General features: G+C 40.0%; 1 protein-coding gene across 1 annotated transcript in view; it reads right to left on the bottom strand.

Annotated features, from left to right (window-relative positions):
• Positions 1 to 4,749: 4,749 nt before the first annotated feature.
• Positions 4,750 to 26,867, bottom strand: part of ZNF407 (zinc finger protein 407) — a gene marked incomplete at its 5' end in the record, with an annotated part of 558,459 nt that continues 536,341 nt past the window's right edge. The window contains one exon of the mRNA XM_040433918.1: positions 4,750 to 8,497. Coding sequence (XP_040289852.1) covers positions 7,233 to 8,497 — 1,265 coding nt within the window. The remainder of the gene's footprint in view (positions 8,498 to 26,867) is intronic.

Genomic DNA, 26,867 nt, shown 5'->3' with positions numbered 1-26,867 from the left:
GGACGCTTGTCGGGGAGGAGTATGCCAAAGGGCAATAACTGTACTAATTGGGGGGGAAAAAAAGAATATTCTAAAAAACGAATATATGTGATATAGTGCTATATATTCGTTTTTTAGAATATTCGTCATATTGTAAGACAAGAATATTTAGCAACATAGCGAATATTCGTATATTACACATATAGACTGAAATTTCACTAATGTAGTGCTATAATCTTTTTTTTTGTCAAATTTTTTTGTCTCTTTCTGATTCAGAAAGAGACAAAAAAAAATTAGACTAAAAAAAATAGATTATAGCACTACATTAGTGAAATTTCAGTCTATATGTGTATTTTACGAATATTCGCTATATTGCTATAACTTCGTTTTTTAGAATATTCGTCATATTCGTCATATTCTAAAACAAAAATATATAGCAATATGGCGAATATTCGTAAAATACATAAAATCGCTATACTCGATTAATTAAATTGCATATTATTCGCGATAAATAGAGTAATGACGAATATTAAATATTGACGAATATATGACGAATATTCAATCGAATATTCGCAAAATCGAATATGGCACCTCCCGCTCATCACTAGTTATTAACGGTACACACTCAGATTGGATCAATGTCACTAGTTGGGTACCTCAGGGGCCAGTATTGGTACCTATTCTCTTCAATATATTTATTAATGATCTTGTAGAAGGCTTGCATAGTAAAGTATCAATTTTTGCAGATGACACTAAACTGTGTAAAGTAATTAACACTGAAGAGGACAGTATACTGCTACAGATGGATCTGGATAGATTGGAGGCTTGGGCAGATAAGGTTTAACACTGACAAATGTAAGATTATGCACATGGGAAGGAATAATGCAAGTCACCCGTACATACTAAATGGTAAAACACTCGGTAACACTGACATGAAAAAGGATCTAGGAGTTTTAATAAACAGCAAACTAAGCTGCAAAAACCAGTGTCAGGCAGCTGCTGCCAAGGCCAATAAGATAATGGGTTGCATCAAAAGGGGCATAGATGCCCGTGATAAGAACATAGTCCTACCACTTTACAAATCACTAGCCAGACCATACATGGAGTACTGTGTACAGTTCTGGGCTCCTGTGAACAAGGCAGACTTAGCAGAGCTGGAGAGGGTCCAAATGAGGGCAACTAAAGTAATACCTGGAAAGGGGCAACTACAGTACCCTGAAAGATGATCAAAATTAGGGTTATTCACTTTAGAAAAAAGACGACTGAGGGGAGATCTAATTACTATGTATAAATATATCAGGGGTCAGTACAGAGATCTATCCCATCATCTATTTATCCCCAGGACTGGGACTGTGACGAGGGGACATCCTCTGCGTCTGGAGGAAAGAAGCTTTGTAAACAAACATAGAAAAGGATTCTTTACGGTAAGAGCAGTGAGACTATGGAACTCTCTGCCTGAGGAGGTGGTGATGGTGAGTACAATAAAGGAATTCAAGACGGGCCTGGATGTATTTCTGGAGCGTAATAATATTACAGGCTATAGCTACTAGAGAGGGGTCGTTGATCCAGGGAGTTATTCTGATTGCCTAATTAGAGTCGGGAAGGAATTTTTTATTCCCCTAAAGTGGGGAAAATTGGCTTCTACCTCAAAGTTTTTTTTTTTGCCTTCCTCTGGATCAACTTGCAGGATGACAGGCCGAACTGGATAGATAAATGTCTTTTTTCGGCCTTATGTACTATGTTACTAATTTTTCCTCTAAAATCGATTTTATTGTCAGTCTGTAAAAGTGGCGTACTACTCGGACATCTACGTTCCCAGCAGCGACCTGGGAGACCAAGATGCATCCAGACATCCTCCACATGCTGTTCCCGAACCATTTCATTGGTGTTTCCATCAATTTCTGACCTTTTCATGTGAACTAGACACCCTCCCCTCTTCAGAGCAGGGGGTGCCTGGTTTAATGCTCGGGTTCTCCCTTTGACTTCCATTGTGCTTGGTAGAGCACCCGAGCATCCCGAGGTGTTCTACTCGAGCACTTTGGTGCTCAATCAACACTACTTGTCACGTCTCTCCCTATGCTGAGCTCAAAGGACAATGGCAGAGACCGCACGGGATGAGGGTTTTATAGGGATGTGACATCACAGGGGATGTTCATTTGTGCATTGGCTGGCTGCATGGCATTATGGATGACCTTGCAATCCTGGGCTTGTCTCCTCTACACTTAGTTTCACTTTGTAACACTTGCAGCCACCATTTTAGGATAATAGTAATAAATTGGTGGTTGGCTCACACTCGGGTGGTTATGGGCAGGTGCTACTAAGTCACAACTTGGGTGCCCGAACCCAAAATAAGTAAGTAAATTGCAGAAAAGAAAGGAGTGAGCACTCACACCATCTGGACCATAGGATATATTATTTAATATATGGTATGCAATAAATCACAACAACATTCAAATGTAGTAAAATTTCATAAAATAATGGTTGGCACCAACATAAAATTACACTGACGGATGAAAATTGAACAATCTTTGCGTGCTTGGTAAAAGCACTTGGACCGCAGACAGCAGTTTTAATGTCCCACAGAAGTAAATGTGACTCCAAGTTGATAATCAAGTGTCCTCATGTGTATTAATATGTCTTCTGATACAAAAGTCTCTCCACAGTTAATCCGGTATAGCCGCACAGGGCTATGAATAGCACACCACTCAGTATAAAGTTCAGGTTCCTACCTTATCCCAAGTTGTTCCAAATCACCACGCTGAGCCGTCCTGCCACGAGAAGCGAGTGATGCCGGCCGCTTCGGCGTCTCACGTAGCAAATCTCGGGCTGCTGACGTCACAATATCGCGGGATCACAAGATTCGGCTGATAGGAATAGTAAATCACTGGTGGAACCTGTAATTGTCTCCTGTAGCCTAGAGCGGTATTAGTGCAGTTGATTATCGCATGGCCATGCAATGTCTTTTGTCCGGATCCAGTGGATTAGGTGGGCGCTTCTCTTCCAGTCACCAGACGCGTTTCGGGGCGTCTACACCCCTTCCTCAGTGGTAAAAGCGCAAGTCCTCCTTTTCCACCTTTTATAGTCCTTTCGGTATTCCGGAAAAAACGGATTTTGGATATATATACTCCGTTGCGGTTTTCATGCGGTAGCATTGCGTTTTTTTTAGATCATCTTATGTGGTTTCCAGACTCTCTGTTATGAATATGGATATGCTCTCGATTTATTTATCTTTCAGCCGATATAATATGGGGAAATTGCAAAATTTGTATGATTGGAATGTTTATTTATATTTTTAGGTCTATTAATGTGTTTTTATATATATTAAAATGTTTTTTTAACTTATGATCGGGGTATTTGTCAATCCCATTGCGGTCCTTACCTAATTTATGGAAAATTGCAACTAGGTGAAAAAACCGCAATGCTACCGCATGAAAACCGCAACGGAGTATATATATCCAAAATCCGGTTTTTCCGGAATACCGAAAGGACTATAAAAGGTGGAGAAGGAGGACTTGCGCTTTTACCACTGAGGAAGGGGTGTAGACGCCCCGAAACGCGTCTGGTGACTGGAAGAGAAGCGCCCACCTAATCCACTGGATCCGGACAAAAGACATTGCATGGCCATGCGATAATCAACTGCACTAATACCGCTCTAGGATACAGGAGACAATTACAGGTTCCACCAGTGATTTACTATTCCTATCAGCCGAATCTTGTGATCCCGCGATATTGTGACGTCAGCAGCCCGAGATTTGCTACGTGAGACGCCGAAGCGGCCGGCATCACTCGCTTTTCGTGGCAGGATGGCTCAGCGTGGTGATTTGGAACAACTTGGGATAAGGTAGGAACCTGAACTTTATACTGAGTGGTGTGCTATTCATAGCCCTATGCGGCTATACCGGATTAACTGTGGAGAGACTTTTGTATCAGAAGACATATTAATACACATGAGGACACTCGATTATCAACTTGGAGTCACATTTACTTCTGTGGGACATTAAAACTGCTGTCTGCGGTCCAAGTGCTTTTACCAAGCACGCAAAGATTGTTCAATTTTCATCCGTCACCATTTTAGGATAACCTGATTCATTACCACGAAGCATGAGGAAATTCTGATTCGTTGCAAATCGAAGTTTTCCTAAACTTTGGACCAAATTCAGCACTTAATGCTGTGCTTCGCTCAACACTAGTAATATTATCACAGGTTATAGTTATTAGATTTCTGGAGAAGGGCCTTTGATTCAGGGAGTTATTCTGATTGCCTGATTGGAGTCGGGAAGGAATTTTTGCTCTTTAAATAAGGAAAATGGGCTTCTTGCTCATGGGGAATTTTTGCCTTCCTCCGGATCAACTTGCAGGATAACACGCGGAACTGAATGGAAGGATGTCTTTTTTCGGCCTAACAAACTATGTTACTATGTTATATGCTTACTGTATTAATAGTGTACTAAATAATTGAACTAAATAATAAAATTTCTTCAGTAAGCTTTTAACCTCCCCCTAGTGGTGGATGCAGACAACCAGAATTTTATCATGTAGCTCTATGCCTGTTTGAAGAAAACTGGGGATTTGGAGCTCTTTATTAGATACAAATAACAATATATTATCAAATTTATAACCTCAGAATTTTGGACATACAAACAAAAGAATGGTCATAATTGGAGGTACAGTTTAGCTGCTTGTGTACAAGGTGCATAGGGTTTCATCAGTAATGTTTAAAAAAAAAAAATTAAAAATATTCCAAAACCATTTAAACGTTTTGAGGTTTTTATTTGAAAACAAAACGCAATTGTAACAATTTGATAGGAAGAAACATTATATTTGACATTTTATAACCCTTAAATTGCTCATGAAAGCATTTAACTAACATTACACAGAAATCAGAATACCAGCAAAACGAAGCATAAATGATGTATATTACAACAGCAGGTTCTATAACCAAGTCAAGCATAATGCTCCGGTTGACAATTAACTGCAATAAAAAGAAGAAATAGACTTCTGCAGAGTAATGAATCTGCCCATCTGTGGATCAAGTTATAATATCCAGTAAAAACAAGATTCTAGACAATGGATACCTACAAAACAAAAGCTGTCCTCCTCTGGTTATTGCTGGATTTCGGTAAGTGTCGCCCTACTGAAGTTATTAAAAATTTCACTTCATTTACCTCCAACTAAATAAACTGTACAGTGTACTGTTAATATGGAATGAATGTGTCTCATCCTTTCAATATCAGCAAATAATCACATGCCTGGAATGCCATGGTGGCACATAATAGTGAATGTGCCAGTCAGTGCAAGTATCCATATAGGCACCTTTGTACAAGCCCTATGCAGTTTTGGATGCAAAATCTTTTGGAGACCACAAAAAATATTTAATTGTTCATACAAGCTAATATCAAACTAGAATATCATGTATTCTTGTTTACAGAATTCCATCAACAATCAAAAGCCCTATATTTGTCACACATGAAAAATTGCAGACAGACAACCGTGGAGAAGGACCATGTAAATGTGCACAATGGACTAAGGTTATTTTTTCACCTGTATTCTGTTGGCCGTTCAGTCAGAGGCAAGAATAGCCCGCCATACAGCACTGTTCTTGCCATCGAAATGAAAGAAACCTTAACAGAACTCTGCCAAACTACATTATAAATCAATATGGTCCAAGGGGCTGTTTGAACTTGTTGAATGACTGATCCAGATTTGGATCATGAGTCCTTTTGAATGGATGGCATGACGAAGATGTGAACAGTGTTAAACTGCTGGTCAAGAACATCAAATAACAAGTGGTAGAATAAGGAAGACATCAGAGATTCTTTTATTAAAAGGGGTTGTCAGAGTTCCTTTTGTAGAGGTCCAAGCTTCCAGAAACCTCTTAAAATAATGAAAAAACGTACCCTACCAACCCCTTCTCGATCCAGAGCTGCTGCACTGTCCTCTCTTTCAGGCTGAGGCTGTGACACATCATTTTGCCTTCAGCAATGATATCCTGAATACTTCTATAGCCAATCACCGGCCCCAGTGGTGCATGGCACAAGACCGATGTGGTCAGTGATTGGCGGTAACGTGTGGTATATAGGCAAATCACTATTGCAGTGAAAACAAGATGTCATAGCTGTAGTCTGGGGGAGAGGACAGAGCACTGACACTGGATCAGAGGGGGTTTAGGAAATGTAAGGTAAGTTTTTTAATTATTTCAACATGCTTCTGGCAGTTTGGAAATATCAAAAAAAGTCTGACAATACCTTTAAATGTAGTCTGTCTACTCCAAAATCAGTTTCAACGTAAGCATACTGCCATATAGGGTAGATGCCCCAAAATAAACACTAATTAGAGAACTGGATTTTTACAATAATGGTATGGTAATGTTTTGGGGCACCTACACTTGGCTGTATGCTCACCTTGAAATGAATTTTGGGGGTGACCTACTTCAACTCAATACTGATGGGCTATGTTTAGGTGTTAGAATTTTTGGGATCCAACTCACGAACACTAAATTATCAGCTGACAGAAGGGGCAATGATAGTCCAGAAAATGCTATGCCCACATTGTTTATTAGGCACATCTCCACACTTTTTAAGCGGCTGCTCCAGGTATTGCGCCTTACTGCAGCTCAGTCTCATTCAAGTGAGTGCTGTGCCGTCAGCTGACTGTCTGGTGTGCCAGTAGTTGGATCCCCACTGATTTGATATTGATGGCCTCTCATAAGGAAAGGTCATCCATATCACAGTCCCGTTGAACTGAAAAAGCGGTATGGCAGCCAAGAGCAATTTGTGATAATGTCTGATTAAACATAGATTATCGTGACTGAAATCTCCTATAAAGAAATGTAGAACAGAAACTCTGGGGGGGGGGGAAAATAAAAAATATATATAGCAATTAACACTGTTGCAAAATTCTGAACGTTCCTATGGTGTTAAAAGATGACAATATATCACAACTTTAACAGAAAAATGTAGGAATAATGCTGAAAAACAATGCAAAGTAGCCCCTGGCAGCGATATAACACTGCCACACAATGTAATTACTCAGCCATTATTGGATTATCTAACAGCTAGTGATTTTCTTTTCTGTGAGTTCATATAACAGATTCTTCTTTCCACATTAGATTCTTCTTAATGTTTAGTTGTAATGGGCAGATTAAAAACAACTTTGCAAATAACAAACAAGGAAGACATGACGCTCTACAAAATCACTTATCAATTGTAGATTCCTGGCCTTTCATGGTGTGTTGGCTCCTCTATTGTTGACGGTCACTCAGTGTAGACAATCATGCTGTTAACTTCTTCTGAGGCGGTATCAGATATCTGTGTGTCCATAATGGTTTCGGTATGAATAATACCGGTATTTTCACCGGTTTCTATGACAGTATGTGAATACATGTTGGAATCTTTGTCTTCTTGTGGTAGTCCAGTCACTATATAATGTGTGGTACCTTCCTCAAAATGGTCATTGCTATTTTGAACCATAGCTCTGGCTAATTCTTCAGTGACAATGATCTGTGAGATTTCTCCGTCCTCACACTCAACTAATCTCATCTGTTGTTCAGGCAGCCTAAGAGTATGGCTTTCTGTGTTGTGCATTATTATATGAGGCCCTTCTCTGGAAACCATGTGTACTGTACCTTCATCATTTACAATGACTTGTGTGACTCCTTCTTGAAGCAGATGATCAGCGGCAGCAGAATCACATACTGCAAACTGTAAGACCCCCTGGACCATGTTTTTGAAAGCAGATTCCTGGGAAGAGTGCATGACTTGTTGGACAACCCCTATTTGTTCAACTACTTGCTCATCTTCATGCATTTCATGGTAGACCTGGATTTCCTCATTATTAGACTCCACAGAGCCCTGATTAGCCATCCTCACGAATGACTCTTCAATTGCTTGATGTTCTAGACTGGGTTGTCGCTCTACGTCTCCAACATTACCTAGCTCTGTTACAGCACATAGCAAAGCATCTAGAGCAGAAGAGGAATCAGACGTGTGTACACCCTGTGCTGTGTCTAAAATACTCTGCGCCATCACTTGCTGTACCACATTGCCCTCAGAGTCAGTTACAGTCTCTATGGCAACTGACTCGGCAACATCTGTTTCTTCCATTGGTCCTTCAACCACGACAACTTGTGTTGTTCCTTCAGGCAACTGCTCACTAAGGATTTCACCAGAAATGATGTTGCCCATGTGAGCAGCTTGATCAGTTGCTATAACTTGACCATCTTCTGTGATGTGCACGACTCTTGCCACCTGACCAGCCATGGCCAGGGTCTGCAGGGTGGCTGCTGCAGTTTCCTCCACAGAAGTGTCAATAGAAAAATTACCCTCATATTCATTGGAAAATCCTTGAATGATAATGACTTGCTGAACTTGTTCAGTTGGTTGGGAGACTTTCCTAGTGGTTCGGACATTTTCTTTCACTGGAGGATCAGCAGGTGTAATGGCGGTGAATGGGCTATTGGTTTCTACAAAGTTTGCACCTTGTCCCTTCAGTCGACACTCAAAAGATTTTGAGACGATGCCTACAAAAAGAAAAAGCATAAATTAGTGAGGTGAATTAAAAAGTTTTTTTTTTTAAATGAATAGTACTAAAGGACTAGCATAAAGTGGCCTCCTGACAAATAATGAATGGTTACAATAGATAAATAAATAGAGAAATTTAGTTTTTTTTTGGCTGTTTCCAATCTTTTCCATATCAGTAATAACCTAACCAAAACTGGGTTTGGATCTAAAAATGGAAGTCTTTGCTTTGAAAAAAATGAAAAAAATAATTACATTTAAAAAACTTAGAAAACTGCACTGAAGAATGATATGTGAAGATGGTCATATTGTTATCTACAATCAACAGCTGCTAAAAAACAAAGTGCAGTTTTCATTTTTTTTTAATACATCCTTAAAGTCATTGGTAATGAGATCTGTATTTTTACTGTACATAAACATGTATGTTTTAGATAGATATAGAAAATGTCATACCTGATACGAATATACCGTTTTCCCTTAATGTAACCATATAATAGAGAAAATTATCTTAAATCTGCTTTAGACCATGCAAACCTCCAACTTGTGTATCAAATATATCAGGGTTTACTGCATTTAAAAATAATTTGTATCCAACCAGAGAAATCACAAGTGTACAGTAGTGCACAGAGCAGTGTAATTCCTAGCACTTGTAACAGGTACAGGAGTCAAAACAGATGCCACAAACAATTTTTTCATTTCTATCTTTCTGGCCAGCAGGGCTCTATGAGTGGCTGTCATGGGAAAGGGTAGACGAAAATGAACATTTTCAAAGCATTAAACTGTTTCTAGGTAATATTATACAATGAATCTGGCACAATGCTGCTGAATTAATTTTTGGCAGCGCCTCCGCTGCAGAGGCACGCGCTATGGTATCAGTTCTTTCCACTAGCAATTTGAGTCTCATTCTGGAGCTGAGACGAGAGGAGAAATATTGCAGGGAGGAAAGGGGAATATGCCAAATGGTCAGACAGAAGACATAGGAATACGAGTGCTTCTGAGTCTGTGTCTACCATGTATTGCCATACAATGTCTATATGGACGTGTGCGTCTATGGACAGAAGGGGAGTGGAGAGGAAAAGCAACAATGGTGGTGAAGAAAGAGAGGTTGTGCAGCATTCACTGTTTTTTCTTTAACGTATTGCAAGAAAAAATGAGATTGTGTTAACATATAGAAACGGGATGCGTACCCACTGAGCGGGTAACAACTTTATCAAAGAGAGTCTGTTTCCTGCATCTCGCCTGGCACTGTCAATCAAAAAGAGAGGGAAGGGATGGCAGAGGATGCAGAAGGAGCATGTGTGCACAGAATGACTCGGGCCCTTGGTGCATTTAACAGCTCATTTGGAAGAAATCTTTCTCTGGAATGAAGCAACATGAACGGTATCATTACATTCAGCTGAATTAGATTCCCTTTATATTAGACCACCAGGGATGTTGGCATTAGCCATTTAAATCTCCAGGACTACCAAAGATGCTGGCAATAAACCTCTCATTGCCTAGACCACCAGGAATGCTAGCTTTAATAGCGTTGGCCCACTAAAGCAGGTCACTGGTTGGCTGAGCAGTCATTTCCTGCATAAAGAGAAGGACCAGAAGGTAAAGACCAGTGGACAATCGGGAAACGTCAGAGCAGGGGTGGCATTGGATTGGTAAAGCATATATGACTTACTTGTATCCTATACCAATCTGAGCATGTTGTGGTAAAAAACAATATTTATTGGCTACACAACCTGTTCATTGCCATAGACCACCAGGAGTGCTGGAATTAACTCTTTCACTATCACAGACCAGAAAGAATACCAGTGTTAATCCCTGTACCACCAATCACAACTACGGATGCTAACAATTACCGTAAACTCTTCCCTATCCTAAACCATCAGAGATGATGCATTTACCCCTTTACTAAACTAGACCAGGAGGGATGCTCCTATTAGTAACTGCAATGCGACAGTAAGACATACTCACATTAACCCCTTAAGTATCCTAAACCACTAGGATTATTTTCAGTTGTCTAATGCCACCCTCTGTCAGTCCATCCACTGGTCATCCATCACATATCTAATTCAAAATCCATATAGACTGAAAGCTTGTACGGGCAGGATTCCTACCCGATTATCTTGCCATTTTACTTCTCATAGTATGCTATGTAAAGCCCTATGGAAACTGATATATAAATAAATTAAATATTCATTCACCCAGTTACACCACCCAAGATATAACCAGACCACCAGGAATGATATTATTAACCCCCAAGTCAACGTATTCAGTGTGAGCTCCTAAGCCACAGGAAAGAAAATGTAATAACCTTCATGGTAGGTTTCAAAGGTTGTCAGTGAAATATTCAAGTAGTGTAAGAATGTTGAAAAGTTTTCTACCCTCCTAACTGCAGATGGGGATCATTAATTGGGTGTCTATATTCTGCATATACCTACTTTCACATATTTCCTGGGCATGATTAAATCTTTTGCTTTCTTGCTCTAATAATTATCCGATTCAAGACAGCTTTCTTAATCTATTTTAATCCGCAGATGAGTTAAACCACTGCCAGGCTATTAAATCAAACTACATGGGTAAATACTGCTGTCACTGAGGGGTGTGATGGAGTTTAAGTACTCCAACACTTTAACCTCGGCTTGTGAAGCCCTTGCTATTCCATCACAGTTCATAAATGTGATTGCAAGGTCCATCTTTTGATTCAGCAATTTAATAACTTTAACTCCTGTCAGTATTGCTTTGAAAAATTGCTCCTATAAAATATAACAGCCTCAATCATACTGTAAAGGAATTGCCCACTGAAGAATTCTCCATTTCAACTTCAAGGAATTAATGTAGAGTTGAGAATAGAATCATTTTAAAGAAAGCAAAGCCATAAGTGTGAGATCTAAAGTATAATTCCATAACTACAACCATAAACTAACAACAGACATAATATAATTAAAAATCTCCTTGAGTGGCAACTGTAGTGCACCTCGCTGAGCAAATTCACTTTCCATATGGCATCGGAGAAGACAACGCACTTGGGGCAATCATGAAGGATAACATTTAATACCTTCTGATCCTGTAGCAATTGAGAATTTTTAGATGACCTGTCAGCCGCCCTTATGTTGCCTGATCCATAAGCAGCATGAAATAGGTATCAAGAATCTCCTGACAGGTTCCTAACTGTGGATCCTCATAATGAATCCAGGCAATCACCTGTTATCAGCACTGGCAGGGGCGGATTGGCCATAGACCTTAACGGGAAATTTTCCAGTGGGCCAATAGACAGGAGGCCGCCACAACCCTCCTCTCTGTGGCAGTAAATAATGCTGTGAGAATCAGGTACTCATGTACCCGGCCTGTGCGGTCACTGACAGTGTACTCATATACCTGGCCAGTGACCACACATGCCCTCCTGAATCCAAATGCTGTGGCCCACATTTCATCTCCTAATCTCCCTGCTTCATATCTGAATCAGAGACAACTGGTGGAGGAGGAGGACAGAAAAAGGTATCTATTGATGGCCACTAAAGAGCTTTTGGGGCAATATATTGTGCTGCACTGTGGTATATGGTTCTGATGGGACGATATTTTGCGTCATGGTATTGCTGACCCCGACTACATGTGTTGGCCCTCCTTTTGTCAATTTTGAGCTGCCAACAACAATGGGCCACTTTTAGTTTTTTCTTTTCCAGGGCTACTTTAAGTTCCCAATCTGCACCTGAGCACTGGTCAACCATGTAAGTTAAGTAGAGTCCACCCGGAAGGCACTATTTACAGCTGTGGCTTACTATGACATTTAGAAGCAGGTTTATAGACAGAAGTCATACAGTTAGAACAATCCCTTTAAAGAAAACCAAGGCTATTTTTATATTGCATGACTTACTTTAGATCATTGCATCAACAGGGATCACAGCCAGTGTGTAGCTAGGCTGAATCCTTATGATCCTACAGAGACCAATAGTCAGTCACCCAATATACTGCAGAGATGTTATTAGGTTGTATCGATATTCCCCCAGTGAAAATAGCCCCTAGAGAAAAAGCAAGTGGATCAGATCCGTCTCCAACTGCAGTTGACATACTGTACATGAGCATGTAGCGATCCATTTAATTATGAGTTTGACAAATGTATCCACAAGGATTGGCATCAGGTATGTAAAATCTAACCAACACATTAGGGTGCCTTCACGCGGATTTTGTTGCAGAATTTTCCACGACTGAAAATCAGTTCCATTCATTTAAATGGAGGGGAAAGCACGTGGATTTCTGCAAGCACCATTCAGGTGATTTGAACTGCAACATAATTGGCAGCGCGTGAAGACACCTTAGTAATAGCAACAGACCATACTGAAGGGCTCTTGTTTTAAAGCTGAAACTTCTGCCCCAGTAAAGATGCCTCATGGTTTACATTTCACAGCATAACCATAAGTCTGAGACAGATTAATGTTAAGGGTATGGCCATTGTGGAAAATCAAGGATGACTCCAACATGGAAGTCTACAGCATGAATTGAGATGTTGTCAAGTTATGCTCTTCTTTCGGCATCACGTGGATGAATTTTTTAAGATCTCATGCAATCTGCTGCTACTGGAAATGCTGCATATTTTCCACATGCAATTCTGCTATTGAAAATCCACCGAGGATAAGACACATGTGGCCTACCCTAATGTTTTAATTATTTGGAAATTTTTAAATATACATTGCCATTTTACTGAACAGAAAAGCAAATTTACTAAGCCCGTAGAAGGCATGAACTTAGACTGTCGGGACCTTCACCAGATTTATCACAGTGCTCACATCTTGGGCCCTGACCCTTTCCCATGATGCCCTCATCTTCCCAGTGAGTTGAAAAAATTGGAACAAACATTTAGCCCATTTGTGCCACTTTTTAAAAAGATTCTAGGCACAGACACATTAGTAAATCTGCGCCCTTTTCTTTTTCAGAAATACATCCTATGCAAAAGCATGCTACAATGTGAAAGCGTCATTGGTCTCTGCCGTGCTGCGGCATTAAACAGGTTGTACATGATTAGAAGAACACTTCTGTCCATGGGTGATGGCTTCTACTGCAGCTCCGCTCCACTGACATGAATAGGGCTGAGTTGCAATACCAAATACAACCAGCAGACAGGCATAGTGCTTTTTTTTCTCTTTAACAAAGTGCCATGTTTTTTCTAAAATTGGACAATCCCTTTGAACCTAAGACTGGAATACACTGGTATGTCAATGGTGAGTCAGACCTTCTTGCCCGGTATCAGACCATTACTGAATACACTTGAATACCCAAAGTCATACTGCAAATAGCAAAGCACAGAACAAAAAAGTAGTAACTTGAAACAGACAGCCCACTATGGGAAACTGTCAAGCTTTTGCAGTGAACGCAGTACGGAATAAAATACATTTCTGTATTAATCTGCATACCGTATGTGCACCCATGTTACCTAAATCTCTGAGGGGACATCCATAGTTGGAATATGGTTTGGGGCTTGGCTTCCAATTCATAGCTAAGGCACAATGATTATTACTTTAGAATGTGATGCCCCTTTGACTGTTTAATGGCCGATTGCAAACAACATAAAGCTAGGGAGATCACACTAAGAATAATGAACCCCTGGACAAATAATCTTTCATGGATGCATTGAGGCAGATTTACACTTATAAGCACATTTATATTTATGAATTGTATGCTGTGTTTCACTGATGAATACATGAATCAGTGCCTATTATAAAATGAGATACAATCGCTGCATGGAGTAAGAATTGCGTGCAAATACGGAGGCGCGGGATTCCTAATATTTAGCATTTGTTATTTTTGTTTAAAAAAAAATGCTGTATAAAATTATAAAAGAAAAACAATAAAAAAATATAATAAAAAAGTTAAAAAGCTGAACATGCTAATGTACTAACAAACACCTTGAGCTCTATACAATAAAACAGGCTCTCGACGCTGCGCCTGGATGGCACAACTAGACTCTATGAAGACAGCTTTATGGTAATTGTCCTGAAAGTAAAGTTCGGCGTTTCCTTTGAGCTCTAAGTGACTGTGAGGCGACGGTTCTAATTCAGAGCGACTGCTAAAGAGGTGTTTCATTTCGAGGGATGCAGTGAACAGAGAGCTGGTCCCCTTCCAAGAAATCTGTCTCTTTTGCAGAACTGTTATTTATCAACTATAGTCTTTTAGTGAATATTTTAACCCCCTCCCTCTCACCTACAAATGTCACCATTTCTAAACATGAACCTCAGATTTGCATTTTCCTTCCATCTTTTCCTAAATATGGCTCGAGCTTCTCGTGCCAGGTTGAATAGAATTAAACTGCAATTTAATATCTCCCCCTCCCCCCCCCTCTTATCTCCTCGAAGCCCTCCTTCATTTTTCGGTTTATGTAGAAGGGGGAGAGGAGCATGTACCTGGCAACGCTGTGTGTTGTTCTTTATTCACTGTCATTATTTTTCTTCCCCTAAGACGGAATTCGTGGAATAAATACTTTATGCTTTTGTTAAGCGCACATTTAATTAAAATGTACAGAATTTGTGCAGTAAACGCGAATGAAACAAATAAAACAAGGGCCCCCCTCTCTCGAAGGCATACGTTGTGAATGAAAAATGTCATTACATGCTAAAAAATTTTGCAGTAAACAGGGTCTACGGAGAGAAGTTTCCCTTGTAATGACATCCATAAAATACACAAATGGCACTTTTAGTACCATCCTGAATATGGTATTTTCTGTGCTCTACACACAATCTAAATGGTTTGATCATACAGCATAATACTCCATTGGGTTTATAGAACAATCAATGTTCCATAAAATGATGTATTTATCCAATAGTAGGCTCAGCAGCTAGTGGTGTATGACATTGTAGGGCACTGGTGTTGTACTATTCCGCCGCACACATGCTGGTTGTAAAACTTACCTAACACTACTTCACCAACTTCATCTCATCTGTGTCAAGCAATTTGTTGAAGCTTCAGTTTAGTTTAAAAAAAAATAAGAGACTTGTAATAAAAATTCATGGAATTTTCAGGGGAAGAAAATGGTGACAGAAGAAAGGTCGCACGGTGTCGGCACTAAAGGGGTCAGGAGTCATTTGCTGTCCTGAAACAGAAAGTAGATTTCATGCATCGCATAGCAGATAAATATGCCATTAAAGGGGCTTGATTTTAAAAGAAAAGCTTCATCTCGGAAGAAAGTCCACTAGTCTGTTAACCTTCCTGTCTCTAATATGACTCTGAGTGAGAGCTCAGGAGAAGACTTTCAGGAATTATAAATTACACCGCTCTTTGGATGTGTGAGGTGCAGCATTACAGCCGTAACATACACAAAGGATATTACTGCCACGGAAGACAGCAGAGAGGAATGCTAAATACATTTTTATGCCATGCCTATAATCTATGACAGGTATTTTGCACATGGGCGAAACTAAAATCATATCTCATGGGTTTAAAAACACTGTAGCTTGCCATTTGCCACGTTCTCCCCTATATACAGCTAACTGGGGTCTCCCAACCTTTCCCAATTATTGCCTGGGAGGGGAACTTCTATACCTTCATTTTAAGTGTTGTAAACTTCTGCAAGGAAGTAAGATGACTCCCTCTCAACTTAAAGGGGCTTTCCAGGATTATCACATTGATGACCTGTCCTCAAGATAGGTCATCAATAAGAGATTGGCACTGCCGATCAGCTGTATGAAGAGCTATATGAAGAGGTTGAGCGCTTAGTCCACTTTCTAGGCCATGCAATATGAAGTTTTTCAGTCACATGGGCTAGACGCAACTTAAAACAGGAATCTGAAATGGGCTTCGGTACCGAAGCCAACTTTGGATCACACTTTTAAAATGGTTTTCAAGTTCAAAATCAAATCCCAAAGTTATTTACTGAAGTCCCGCGAGACTTCGGTGATAAAGAATTTCCCTCGCCGGAGCCCATACATTTGGATGATGTATCTCCATACAGTAATCAAATTAAGTTTTGAGCGAATCGACTTTGGATCTATGATCAACACTAATCTTGAGGATAGGTTATCAATATGACAATCCCAGAAAACCTCTTTAATGTAACTTATCACCTTATTTTTTCCCTTTCTTTCTAGTGGGGACTGACTTGGGGGAGGGGTTTGCTGGTTGTATATTGTAATGTACTGATACTTTATTTTCTCAATAAAAATAAATTTAAAAAAAAAGTTACATATTATATAATACTAGTATTGAGCCACAAAGTGGACTATGATCTGAATTTCAGATTAAATTCGATTCGCCACAAAGCCGAATTTCCTTGTGCTTCGTGGTAGCGAATCGATTTAAACTGATTTAGTACAAAAAACAAACAAACATACTCACCTGATCAATTTGCTCGCGATGGGCCAGCTGTCGCCATCTTGCTTGAAGATCTCGCATGAAATCCCATGAGCAGTGATGTAAGACGTCACCACACCGGCCAGCGTGATGACATCATCTTGGGCCGCGCAAGATTTTGCGTCAGATCTTCAAACAAGATGGCGACGGCAGGCTTGTCACGAGCTAATGGATCAGGTAAGCATGATTTTTTATATTTTTTATACCGTGTTATGTATATCAGATGCCGGAATCATGTATGAACGTGGCATCTGAGGGGTGATGCCACGCTCCCTGTTATTGCACGCACTACTTACAAAGAAATGCGCCTCGTCACAAAGTAATTAATCACAAAGCAATTTTGTTTTGTAAAATTCGGTGAAGCAGCCGAATCTAATTTTCCAATACTTCGCTCATCTCCATATAATACAATATCACTGCACAATACTGCTGCTAATGTGAAAAGTCTTCATTGAATTCTATACAAGGGAAGGGTCCCTTTACATTGCTCTTCCAATTTTACTGTGATATATGGCTTCAAGCTTTGTCATCAGCTTACACAAAATGACTTCTTGATCCACCTACAAAATGTTTATCTGAACCAATAAGTACACAATTTTAACCAAAAATGCTAATGTTTAACCATCTTCCATTCTCAGATCCTGCATCATTGTTATTATATTCAATTCTGATCATCAGAATTTCCCAAGTAGCCTTTCTGGTAAACTTCTAATGCTTTTAATGAAAATGTAGAAAAAACTTCGAAATTTCTAAAAGGAGTACAATTGGAATTAGAAAAGGTTAGGATTAGCACAATGATACAGGAGAAAAAGCCAAATTACAGTAATCAACTGGTATAAACTTTCTGAGCTGTTTTAGTAATCGATTTGGAACAACTGACGTAGCACATAGGGGAACCACGCAAGAAATTACACTGAAGGCTTAAGATGGATCTGTAATGTTACTATATAATTATAAAATATGATTTATCCATATTAAAAATAAAACTAATTTTTTTCTATATATTAATTTGGGATGACAGTTTTTCTCCACTGCACCTCTTTTTTTGCAATATGCAAAATCACTACTCAACAGCAGCACAGGGGCACCATTAAAATCAAATTTACTGTAAACAGAACCTGCAGCTGGGGTAAAACACTAACTGTTAGTATTTTAATTATCAGCTACGATTTCAGAGGTCTAACATCTGCTCGGATCCGAATGACAGCAGCTGCTTGTGTACAGTTAAAGCAGTGTGTGTTTATTCTATAAATATTAAAATGGAATCGTATGCGGCACGCTCGTCAGGAGCATTGTGTTATTAAGCTGGTCATGTCCGTCAAAGGGGCCAAATTTCTTTCTTGTGGCAAATTCCTACGGGGTCGACCTTTTCAAAAGGATGAGATCCAAAGACAGTATAAATGCTTGAGCCTGTAAATTGAAAATGTTTTGCGCTCTCTAGCAGAGGTCACTTGCTGCCAAGATGCTGCTGGTAAATGCTAACAAAAACATCAGCACGGTTACCAGTCCCATCTAACTTCAAGGACATGAATACAGAGACTTCTCTCCTTATCTTGACTATGTGATACTTAAAGGGGTTGCCCGAGGTAATTAAAAATCTCGGGCAAGCCTCCGATTGCTCTAAAATAAAGAAGGATGTGATACCTATCTCTAAGGCCCCTTGCAGAGGAGCGTGTCCGGATTAGGTCCGGATGCGTCCCGATGCATTGCGGCAAACCCGCGCGATTAGGAATGCAATTGCAGTCAGTTTTGACTGAAATTGAGTTCCGATGTTCAGTTTTTATCGCGCGGGTGCAGTGTGTTTTGCACGCGCGTGATAAAAAACTGACTGTGGTACCCAGACCCGAACTTCTTCACAGAAGTTCAGGTTTGGGTTAGTTGTAGTGTAGATTGTATTATTTCCCCTTATAACATGGTTATAAGGGAAAATAATAGCATTCTGAATACAGAATGCATAGTACAATAGGGCTGGAGGGGTTAAGAAAAATAAAAATAAAAATTAACTCACCTTAATCCACTTGTTCGCGCAGCCGGCATCTCGTCTGTCTTGTTCTGTGAGGAATAGGACCTTTGATGACGTCACTACGCTCATCACATGGTCCGTCACATGATCCATCACTATGGTGATGGATCATGTGACGGACCATGTGATGAACGTAGTGACGTCATCAAAGGTCCTATTCCTCACAAAAGAAGACAGAAGAGATGCCAGCTGCGCGAACAAGTGGATTAAGGTGAGTTAAATTATTATAATATTTTTTTTAACCCCTCCAGCCCTATTGTACTATGCATTCTGTATTCAGAATGCTATTATTTTCCCTTATAACCATGTTATAAGGGAAAATAATAATGATCGGGTCCCGATCGTCACCTAGCAACCGTGCGTGAAAATCGCACTGCATTCGCACTTGCTTGCGGATGCTTGCGATTTTCACGCAACCCCATTCATTTCTATGGGGCCTGCGTTACCTGAAAAACGCACAACAAGGAGCATGCTGCGATTTTTACGCAACGCACAAGTGATGAGTGAAAATCACCGCTCATGTGCACAGCCCCATAGAAATGAATGGGTCCGGATTCAGTACGGGTGCAATGCGTTCACCTCACGCATTTTGTTATACAATCGCAGCCCAAATGCAGCGGCCGCCTGGATGGAGTCAGAGGACAGCTATTCATAGAACAGGTGCCGATCCTGGTCCTGAAACCTTCATCTATCAGATATTTTTTGTATATCCTGTGAATATCCCATAGATGTCTAAGACAACATACGGATATCTCCCTTAATGATTTCCTATTCACTGCCAGCATTGTAAAATTCTGGCAAATTGAATGGTGGTGTACAGACTGATCGGGATGCACGCCACAATTATACAATTAGGGAAAGTGATTAATATAAATGTTGCTTCATTGCTTTTGTACAGGTTGGGAATTACTACAATTACAACTGTGGGTTTAAATGAATGTTATCTACATTAGAATGATTCCCCATGTGCAGGGCACTTTGGGTTTTAGATATTGACTGATTAAAATAATATTGCAGTTTTCACTTTTTTTTGTAATACAAGATATAAAATGACAACGAGTGGATGCCACGAATAATACAGAATTTTCCCTAGGTCTATGTGTTAATGCTTATTTTCCTTCTGTGATATGACATTTTATGGTATTGAATTGTAAGCATCCACAGGCCATGAATGTGGCACCATCTCTGGATCATCAATGGCAGATTTCTAAAATGGGGTGTTGTACTGGCGTCCTGTGCCTGCTGCTGCCCTGCTCCTTCCTTTGGGCAGGGTGCCATGGTGCCTAGCCAGTCTGTGTCTGCTGCTCCTCCTCCAGCCAGCAGTGCTCCCAGTCTCCAGGCCGGTCCTTAATGTGTTCAAAATACTGGACTTTCCCTTTAAGTGTCAGGATGCGGTGTTTTAACAATATACATAAACTAGTGTCCCTAGGACTGATTCACACCTGTTAATCCTGCACCTACCTCTATTCCTAAAACTTAACCTTTATTGTTATACTTTTTAGAATGCTACTTTCTAGCCACACATTTAAAATTCCAGTACATCACCAGCCATTCGTATATGTCTGTTTCCTATTAGGGATCTCCTAACTAAATATACTGGTCCAGGACAGTTCACACTGGTGCCTTTCTGGCTGCGCGCTGCCAGTAGTAATCTAGGCACTGTGTTACTTCCTGTTATACTGGCTGTATCGATGTGCTGTATTAAAACTAAAGCTCCTCACTGCCCCCCGACATGTTTCGCCGATGACCGGCGTCTTCAGGGGTTAGGGCAGAGTGTGAAGGCACCAGTGTGAACTGTCCTGGACCAGTATATTTAGTTAGGAGATCCCTAATAGGAAACAGACATATACGAATGGCTGGTGATGTACTGGAATTTTAAATGTGTGGCTAGAAAGTAGCATTCTAAAAAGTATAACAATAACGGTTAAGTTTTAGGAATAGAGGTAGGTGCAGGATGGGGGGCAGTGAGGAGCTTTAGTTTTAATACAGCACATCGATACAGCCAGTATAACAGGAAGTAACACAGTGCCTAGATTACTACTGGCAGCGCGCAGCCAGAAAGGCACCAGTGTGAACTGTCCTGGACCAGTATATTTAGTTAGGAGATCCCTAATAGGAAACAGACATATACGAATGGCTGGTGATGTACTGGAATTTTAAATGTGTGGCTAGAAAGTAGCATTCTAAAAAGTATAACAATAAAGGTTAAGTTTTAGGAATAGAGGTAGGTGCAGGATTAACAGGTGTGAATCAGTCCTAGGGACACTAGTTTATGTATATTGGTCCTTAATGTGCGCCCTTAAAGGGCCATTATGCAAGCATATAAATTCTTCTCCAGCCTATGGCTGGCCGCACACAGTATTTAAGGCATCTTCCCCAGTGGTAAGGTGCCCGAGCTTTGGGTTTCCCAGCTACAGTTTAAAACCAAGATTACATAAGTTTGCATGACTGCAATTCTCCAGCAGTGTTCAGTCTCCATTATGAAAAAAATGGAGTCTTCAGTCTTGTATTTTTCTATATTGTGCTGAAACACATATTCCACCACACATCCCTTTCAGGTTAACTGAAGCCTTAAAGCAATACTCAAAGGTAGAACATTTTGTAGGCTCTGTTAAAGGTGTTATCCAATTTAGAAAGGCAATTTGCATATATAATCTGTTAGGGCCCTAGTACACAGGCAGATAGAGCAGACGATTGTCAGGAGGGAAGCATTTCCTCCCATCAATCGCCTGCTCGCTAGAGGAGGAGACCGCTGCTATTACATGCAGCGATCTCCTCCTCAGTATAGGGATGAGCAATCGCTAATGCATTACTTGTCCCTATACTGTCACATTGTTTGCTGGCAGCAGAGCATCTTTTAAGCGGCACGATTTGCCACTGGCAAACCAGGATTTTTTAACCTTAAAATATCCCGATTACCCAATCAGCGCCAGTATTACACTGCAAGATGATAGCTAATGAGAGTTCATATGATTGATCGTTAGCGATTATCTTAACAATAATCTGCCCGTGTAATAGGGCCTTTAGGGAATGCTCAGTTAAAAGGTACAATGAAGGCAATTATCACCTATCCATTGTATAGGTAATAAATGCTTTATCAGTGGGGATTCCAGCATTAGGTCCCCAGCATTTTAGCAATTATCCTCCATTTACCCCAGCCACAGCTAGGAGGAGTATGGAGGGCAGGGTTTAGTGTTTTTCTCAAGTGCCACTGAATGTAGTGGCAAGACATAGGCTTAAAGGGGTATTCCAGCTGTTGGAAGCCATCCCCTACACCATAGGATAAGGGATAATTATTAGATCAGCTATTAGACAACTGGGCCCCCATTAATGATGGTACAGGGACATCATACATCTCTAAGCCCCCTCAAATGAATGGAGTGGCATTCATGTCTATGGAAGTTCTGGAAATATCCAAGTGCTGTACTCTGGTGTCTCGAGAACTTCTTTAGAGATAAATAGAGCAGTAGGCGCAACAGTGTGCATGCTCAACCTGCTGCTCCTTTCATTTTTGGGGGGGGGGGGCTTTGAAATGTATGATGTCCCTTATTCTCAATTGGTGGGGTTCCCGGGAGTAGAATCCCCACCAATCTAATAGTCATCCCCTAACCTGTGTTATCCCTTATCCTAACCCTCTTAACCACTGCTCCTTTGACATTCCTCCTAGTTACACAGTCTTGTAACTGGTGGAAATAGAAGGTGAATGGTAGATTTGGAGGGCATGACTGCTGGGAACCCCACTGACTTAGCATTTATCACCTAGCCAGTAGAAAATTGACCAAAAATTGATAAAAACTGCAGCGTGCTGTACTTTTATTCTGACTGTCTCTCAGCATGTTTGCCTCCGGCCCGCCACCATAATAGTGAATAGGGCCGGAGCGGACTTCCGGCGGCATGAAGGACTAGCTGTAGCACGGAACCGGCAGGCTACCGCAAGTGCGAAAGTAGCCTGAAAGATGCAAAGCAGCTGACAAACAAGCATTTTCTGGTCTACTAGCTGATAGGTGGCACAATTGTATAGGCCGCCAATTAGACGATCGGTTTGAAACTCCTCCTAATATCGGATACATATAGGCCTCTTAGTCTTCGTGACTGCTACAAAGCTACAAACGACGCCTGAGGGGCGAAACACGTGTCAAGGTGTTTGTTTGGGGTGATACTTCAGCACATTGCACATTATGTCTGTGGATAGGTTGCTATAGCTGCATATGGGCTGTTCCCCTGATTAGTTTGTTATCTTTTTGTATGTACATATGTGTGAAACTATTAATTTGATTACTATATGTCATTATTTATATGTACTCAGCACGGCACCAGTACTACTGCTCCGGTGAAACATAGCACCTAGGACTCTGTGTACTTTTCATGTATTCAGTAAATATATATCTAGCTAGAAGTCTAGTATAGTATAGTATCTGCAGCTCTGTGCAATATTTATGTAGTCAGCTTCTGGTATTACAAAGCCTTTATATGTATTCAGCTCTTGGTATCATTAAGTTCCTATATGTACTCAGCCTTATAGTTTTAGTCTAATCTACTACCTTGGGCTTCTATTTGTTATTGTCCTGGTGGAGAACCTGAATTATCTAGCTTGGTCAACAAACTTTTTTTGGGGCGTGTATTTTTTCGCCCCCACTGGTGGAGTACAACTATTATGACTCTATGGTATCTTTTTGGCTTTACTATGTAGCTAGATATAAGAGTTTGGGGTTTGCTTCCCATTATTACATCTGTGACATACGGTAAGTGCTGTACCCCATGGATATCTTTTCTGGATAATTTTCCATTGTACCTCTTCTTACATTATTGTATTTAAATTAAATATTTTGACTAATAAAGATTATTATATATTTTAGAGTCATAGTCCCATTGATCTTTAGTTTGGTTAGGATCTGTGTTGCGTTTTGATCTGGGGACAACTTGGATAATACTGCATATAGGTTAATCACAATTCTAAATATATTACTATCAATTTTGATATTCGTATCAATTTTAAAAGCTCTGATTAATAAAACTGAGAAAATGCTATTTTATATATGGCAGTCGTAAAAAGTGTGTTATCTGGAGTTCAACAACATAAAACGTATAAAATGTATGAAAGTATCTACAGTATGTGTATACAATACAAAAAACATATTGTGATCTTCTATTAAAAAGGGAATCAGTCAGCTCTGATATACCCCCCACCCCCCAAACTAGAGTAAGCGGTGAATGGAGAAAGTGATGCAGAGTCCGGTTTATCTTCATACTCACTTGTGTTCCGATCCTGTGCTCCGACAAACCAGCAGTAAAATGGATTGAGAGGACTCCTGAGCTCACACACATAATGGAGAGGACTCCTCTCAATACATTTTACTGCTGGTTTGTCGAGACATAGGAACACAAGTATGAAAATAAAAGTTACATAACCAGACTCGGCATCACTTACAATATAGTTTGAGGCATGTTTCGGTGGTGACAAATTCCCTTTATTAAGTTTCGGTAGGTGTCCCCAAATAAAATTATTTTAATTATTAATGTTTAGTATTTTATCAATATAACAAAATATTGCAGATCATCCTGTATTCATTGTGTATTCATTTATTTTTGCACATACTTAGCAAAATATAACAAATCTACTAACTTAAAATGGATGATTAGAACCTGGTATAGTTTTTTTACATAGAAATATAATTCCAATCTGTTCTTGAACTGGTTAATTTTTTTAACACTAGAACAGACACAAAGATGTAATTTGCTGTTCTTTCTGCTTGAAATCACTAAAGAAACAATGTAAAAGTAGCATCATCCCCCTCCTAGGTAATCAGTATAAAAACAGAAACCAGAACATACAAATTAGAAATATGAAGGAAATAAATAAGTCAGTACGTTTATGAGCTTTTGTCCACTTTGTGTCCTCACACTAAATAAAAACCTGTATTAAATTCTTAATGCTGCATAAAATAAAACAACTTTATTTATGGAGTCATCTGCACTCTGAGGAATTCAGAGCTTCCACAGGAATTAAAAAAGGCAATTATCATGCCAGCCTCTAACTAATGGTGGCATTTTATTCAATGCAGTTGTTTGCCACGTACTGCTACAATATTACAATTACGCCACGGATCACTACAGGCTTATTCTGACGTCTCCGGTCGTGTGGATTTACAGCGGCTGCACTTAGCACCGTGTGATTCCTAACAGAATTACTTCTGATGAATTTGAATGCAAATTTTCAGGCGCCTTTGAAGCAGGCAATGCTAAAACTAGTCACTTCACTGACTTCAGTTATCCTGCATTTAGCAAGTAACACCCACTCGTGAAAATAATAAAAACTGACAACAATGTAATACAATTATTACCAGCCTAACATTCTAGAAGGAGCAGCACTCTTATTGTTTCCAAATGATTAAGTGCCTTTCCCCAGAACATGCTTGATATACTGCACAGAATACAAGACGACGCCGGGTCTTTCCTTACGTAGTGAGGATGCTGTCACCTTACAAAAGGGGCATCCACCAGAGATTTATAACATATTCCATGCTTAATACGGTCACATTCTATTGTGACAGTGGAAGTAAACCTACCATGCACTATTACTACCAGGACGTCATTCTCATACATCATCACTGCTCCCAGAACAAAAGAAAAGATGATGAGACAGGGGCACTTTGGTTACAATCGCCTGGCACAGATGGCTGCGAAAGGTTGTGGGCTCTATTTCAATGAAATTTCAGTAACCTTCACATTGGATCATCTTTGTAGACGTAGGGCCTTGGTACAGGAGGGTAGGAGCTTGCCAACTGCTTATTTAAATGCCCCACACAGAGCCAAGAACATGAATTGAGACCTGTCCCATCTGCTGAGCTGGATGGCTCATGTCTTTTCTACACTATGGTGTAGTTATTGAATTCTGAACCTATTAAGCAATTTATAAGTCTAAAAGATGGTTTATTGGAGAAGCATTAGCAAAAGTGTGTAGAATTACAATAATTTGTCAATACTTATAGGTTTAGTACACTTGTGAGAGAAGAGAATTTGGGGAATTCGATGTCATGGATGGCACATGATGAAAAACGTTATAAATTTAAGCTAAGCCCATGCACTTTAGAGGTTATGTGTCATCGGGTGCATAATAAGAATTTACACTGAAGAATAAATCACCTCCTGCAACGAGTTCATGTAGTAAAGTCCAGACCTGCCAGTTGCCAATCTGTGATCAGAATACCTGCAAGGCTTCGATAAAGAATGAGGGATAAGGGTTAAATGAAGGAAGAAGACTCATAGGGGAGCTAACATTCCACAAGCAGTGAAACCTATAAGAAGAAATAGAATCTTTGCAATGGGGCTGACATTAAATATGCTGTATATGTTAACTATGTACACCACTTTCCAAATTATTATGTAATTTTATGTTTTTCAATTAAACTCATGGATGGTATTGTGTCTCAGGGCTCTTTCGATCACCAAAATCAATCTCAAACACCTGTGATAATTCCAAGTGAGCCCAATTAAAGGAAAACTACTTAAGAAGGACGTTCCACATTATTAAACAGGTCACAGGTTTCAAGCAAATGGAAAAAAAAAGGATGTCTCTGCTGCCGAAAAGCATCACATAGTACAGTACCTTAGACAAAGTATGAAAACATTAGATATTTCATGAAAACTTAGACGTGATCATCGTACTGTGAAGAGATTTGTGGCGGATTCACAGCACAGACGGGTTTGTGCAGATAAAGGCATAATGAGGAAGGTTTCTGCCAGACAAATTCATCAGATTAAGAGAGCAGCTGCTAAAATGCCATTACAATGCAGAAAACAGGTATTTTAAGCTGATGGTGCCTCTGGAGCCCGGCGAACCTCAAAGTGTAGGATCCTCCAGAGGCTTGCCATTGTGCATAAACCTACTATTCGCCCTCCATTACCAATGCTCACAAGCAGAAATGGTTGCAGTGGGCCCAGACATACATAAAGACTAATTTTCAAGCTGTCTTGTTTACTGATTAGTGCCATGCAACCCTGGATGGTCCAAATGGATGAAG

This window comes from Bufo bufo, chromosome 5 (genome assembly GCF_905171765.1).
Source record: "Bufo bufo chromosome 5, aBufBuf1.1, whole genome shotgun sequence".
Lineage (NCBI taxonomy): Eukaryota > Metazoa > Chordata > Amphibia > Anura > Bufonidae > Bufo > Bufo bufo.
The sequence above is the reverse complement of the archived record's forward strand: the minus strand, read 5'-3'. Positions and strand labels throughout refer to the sequence as shown.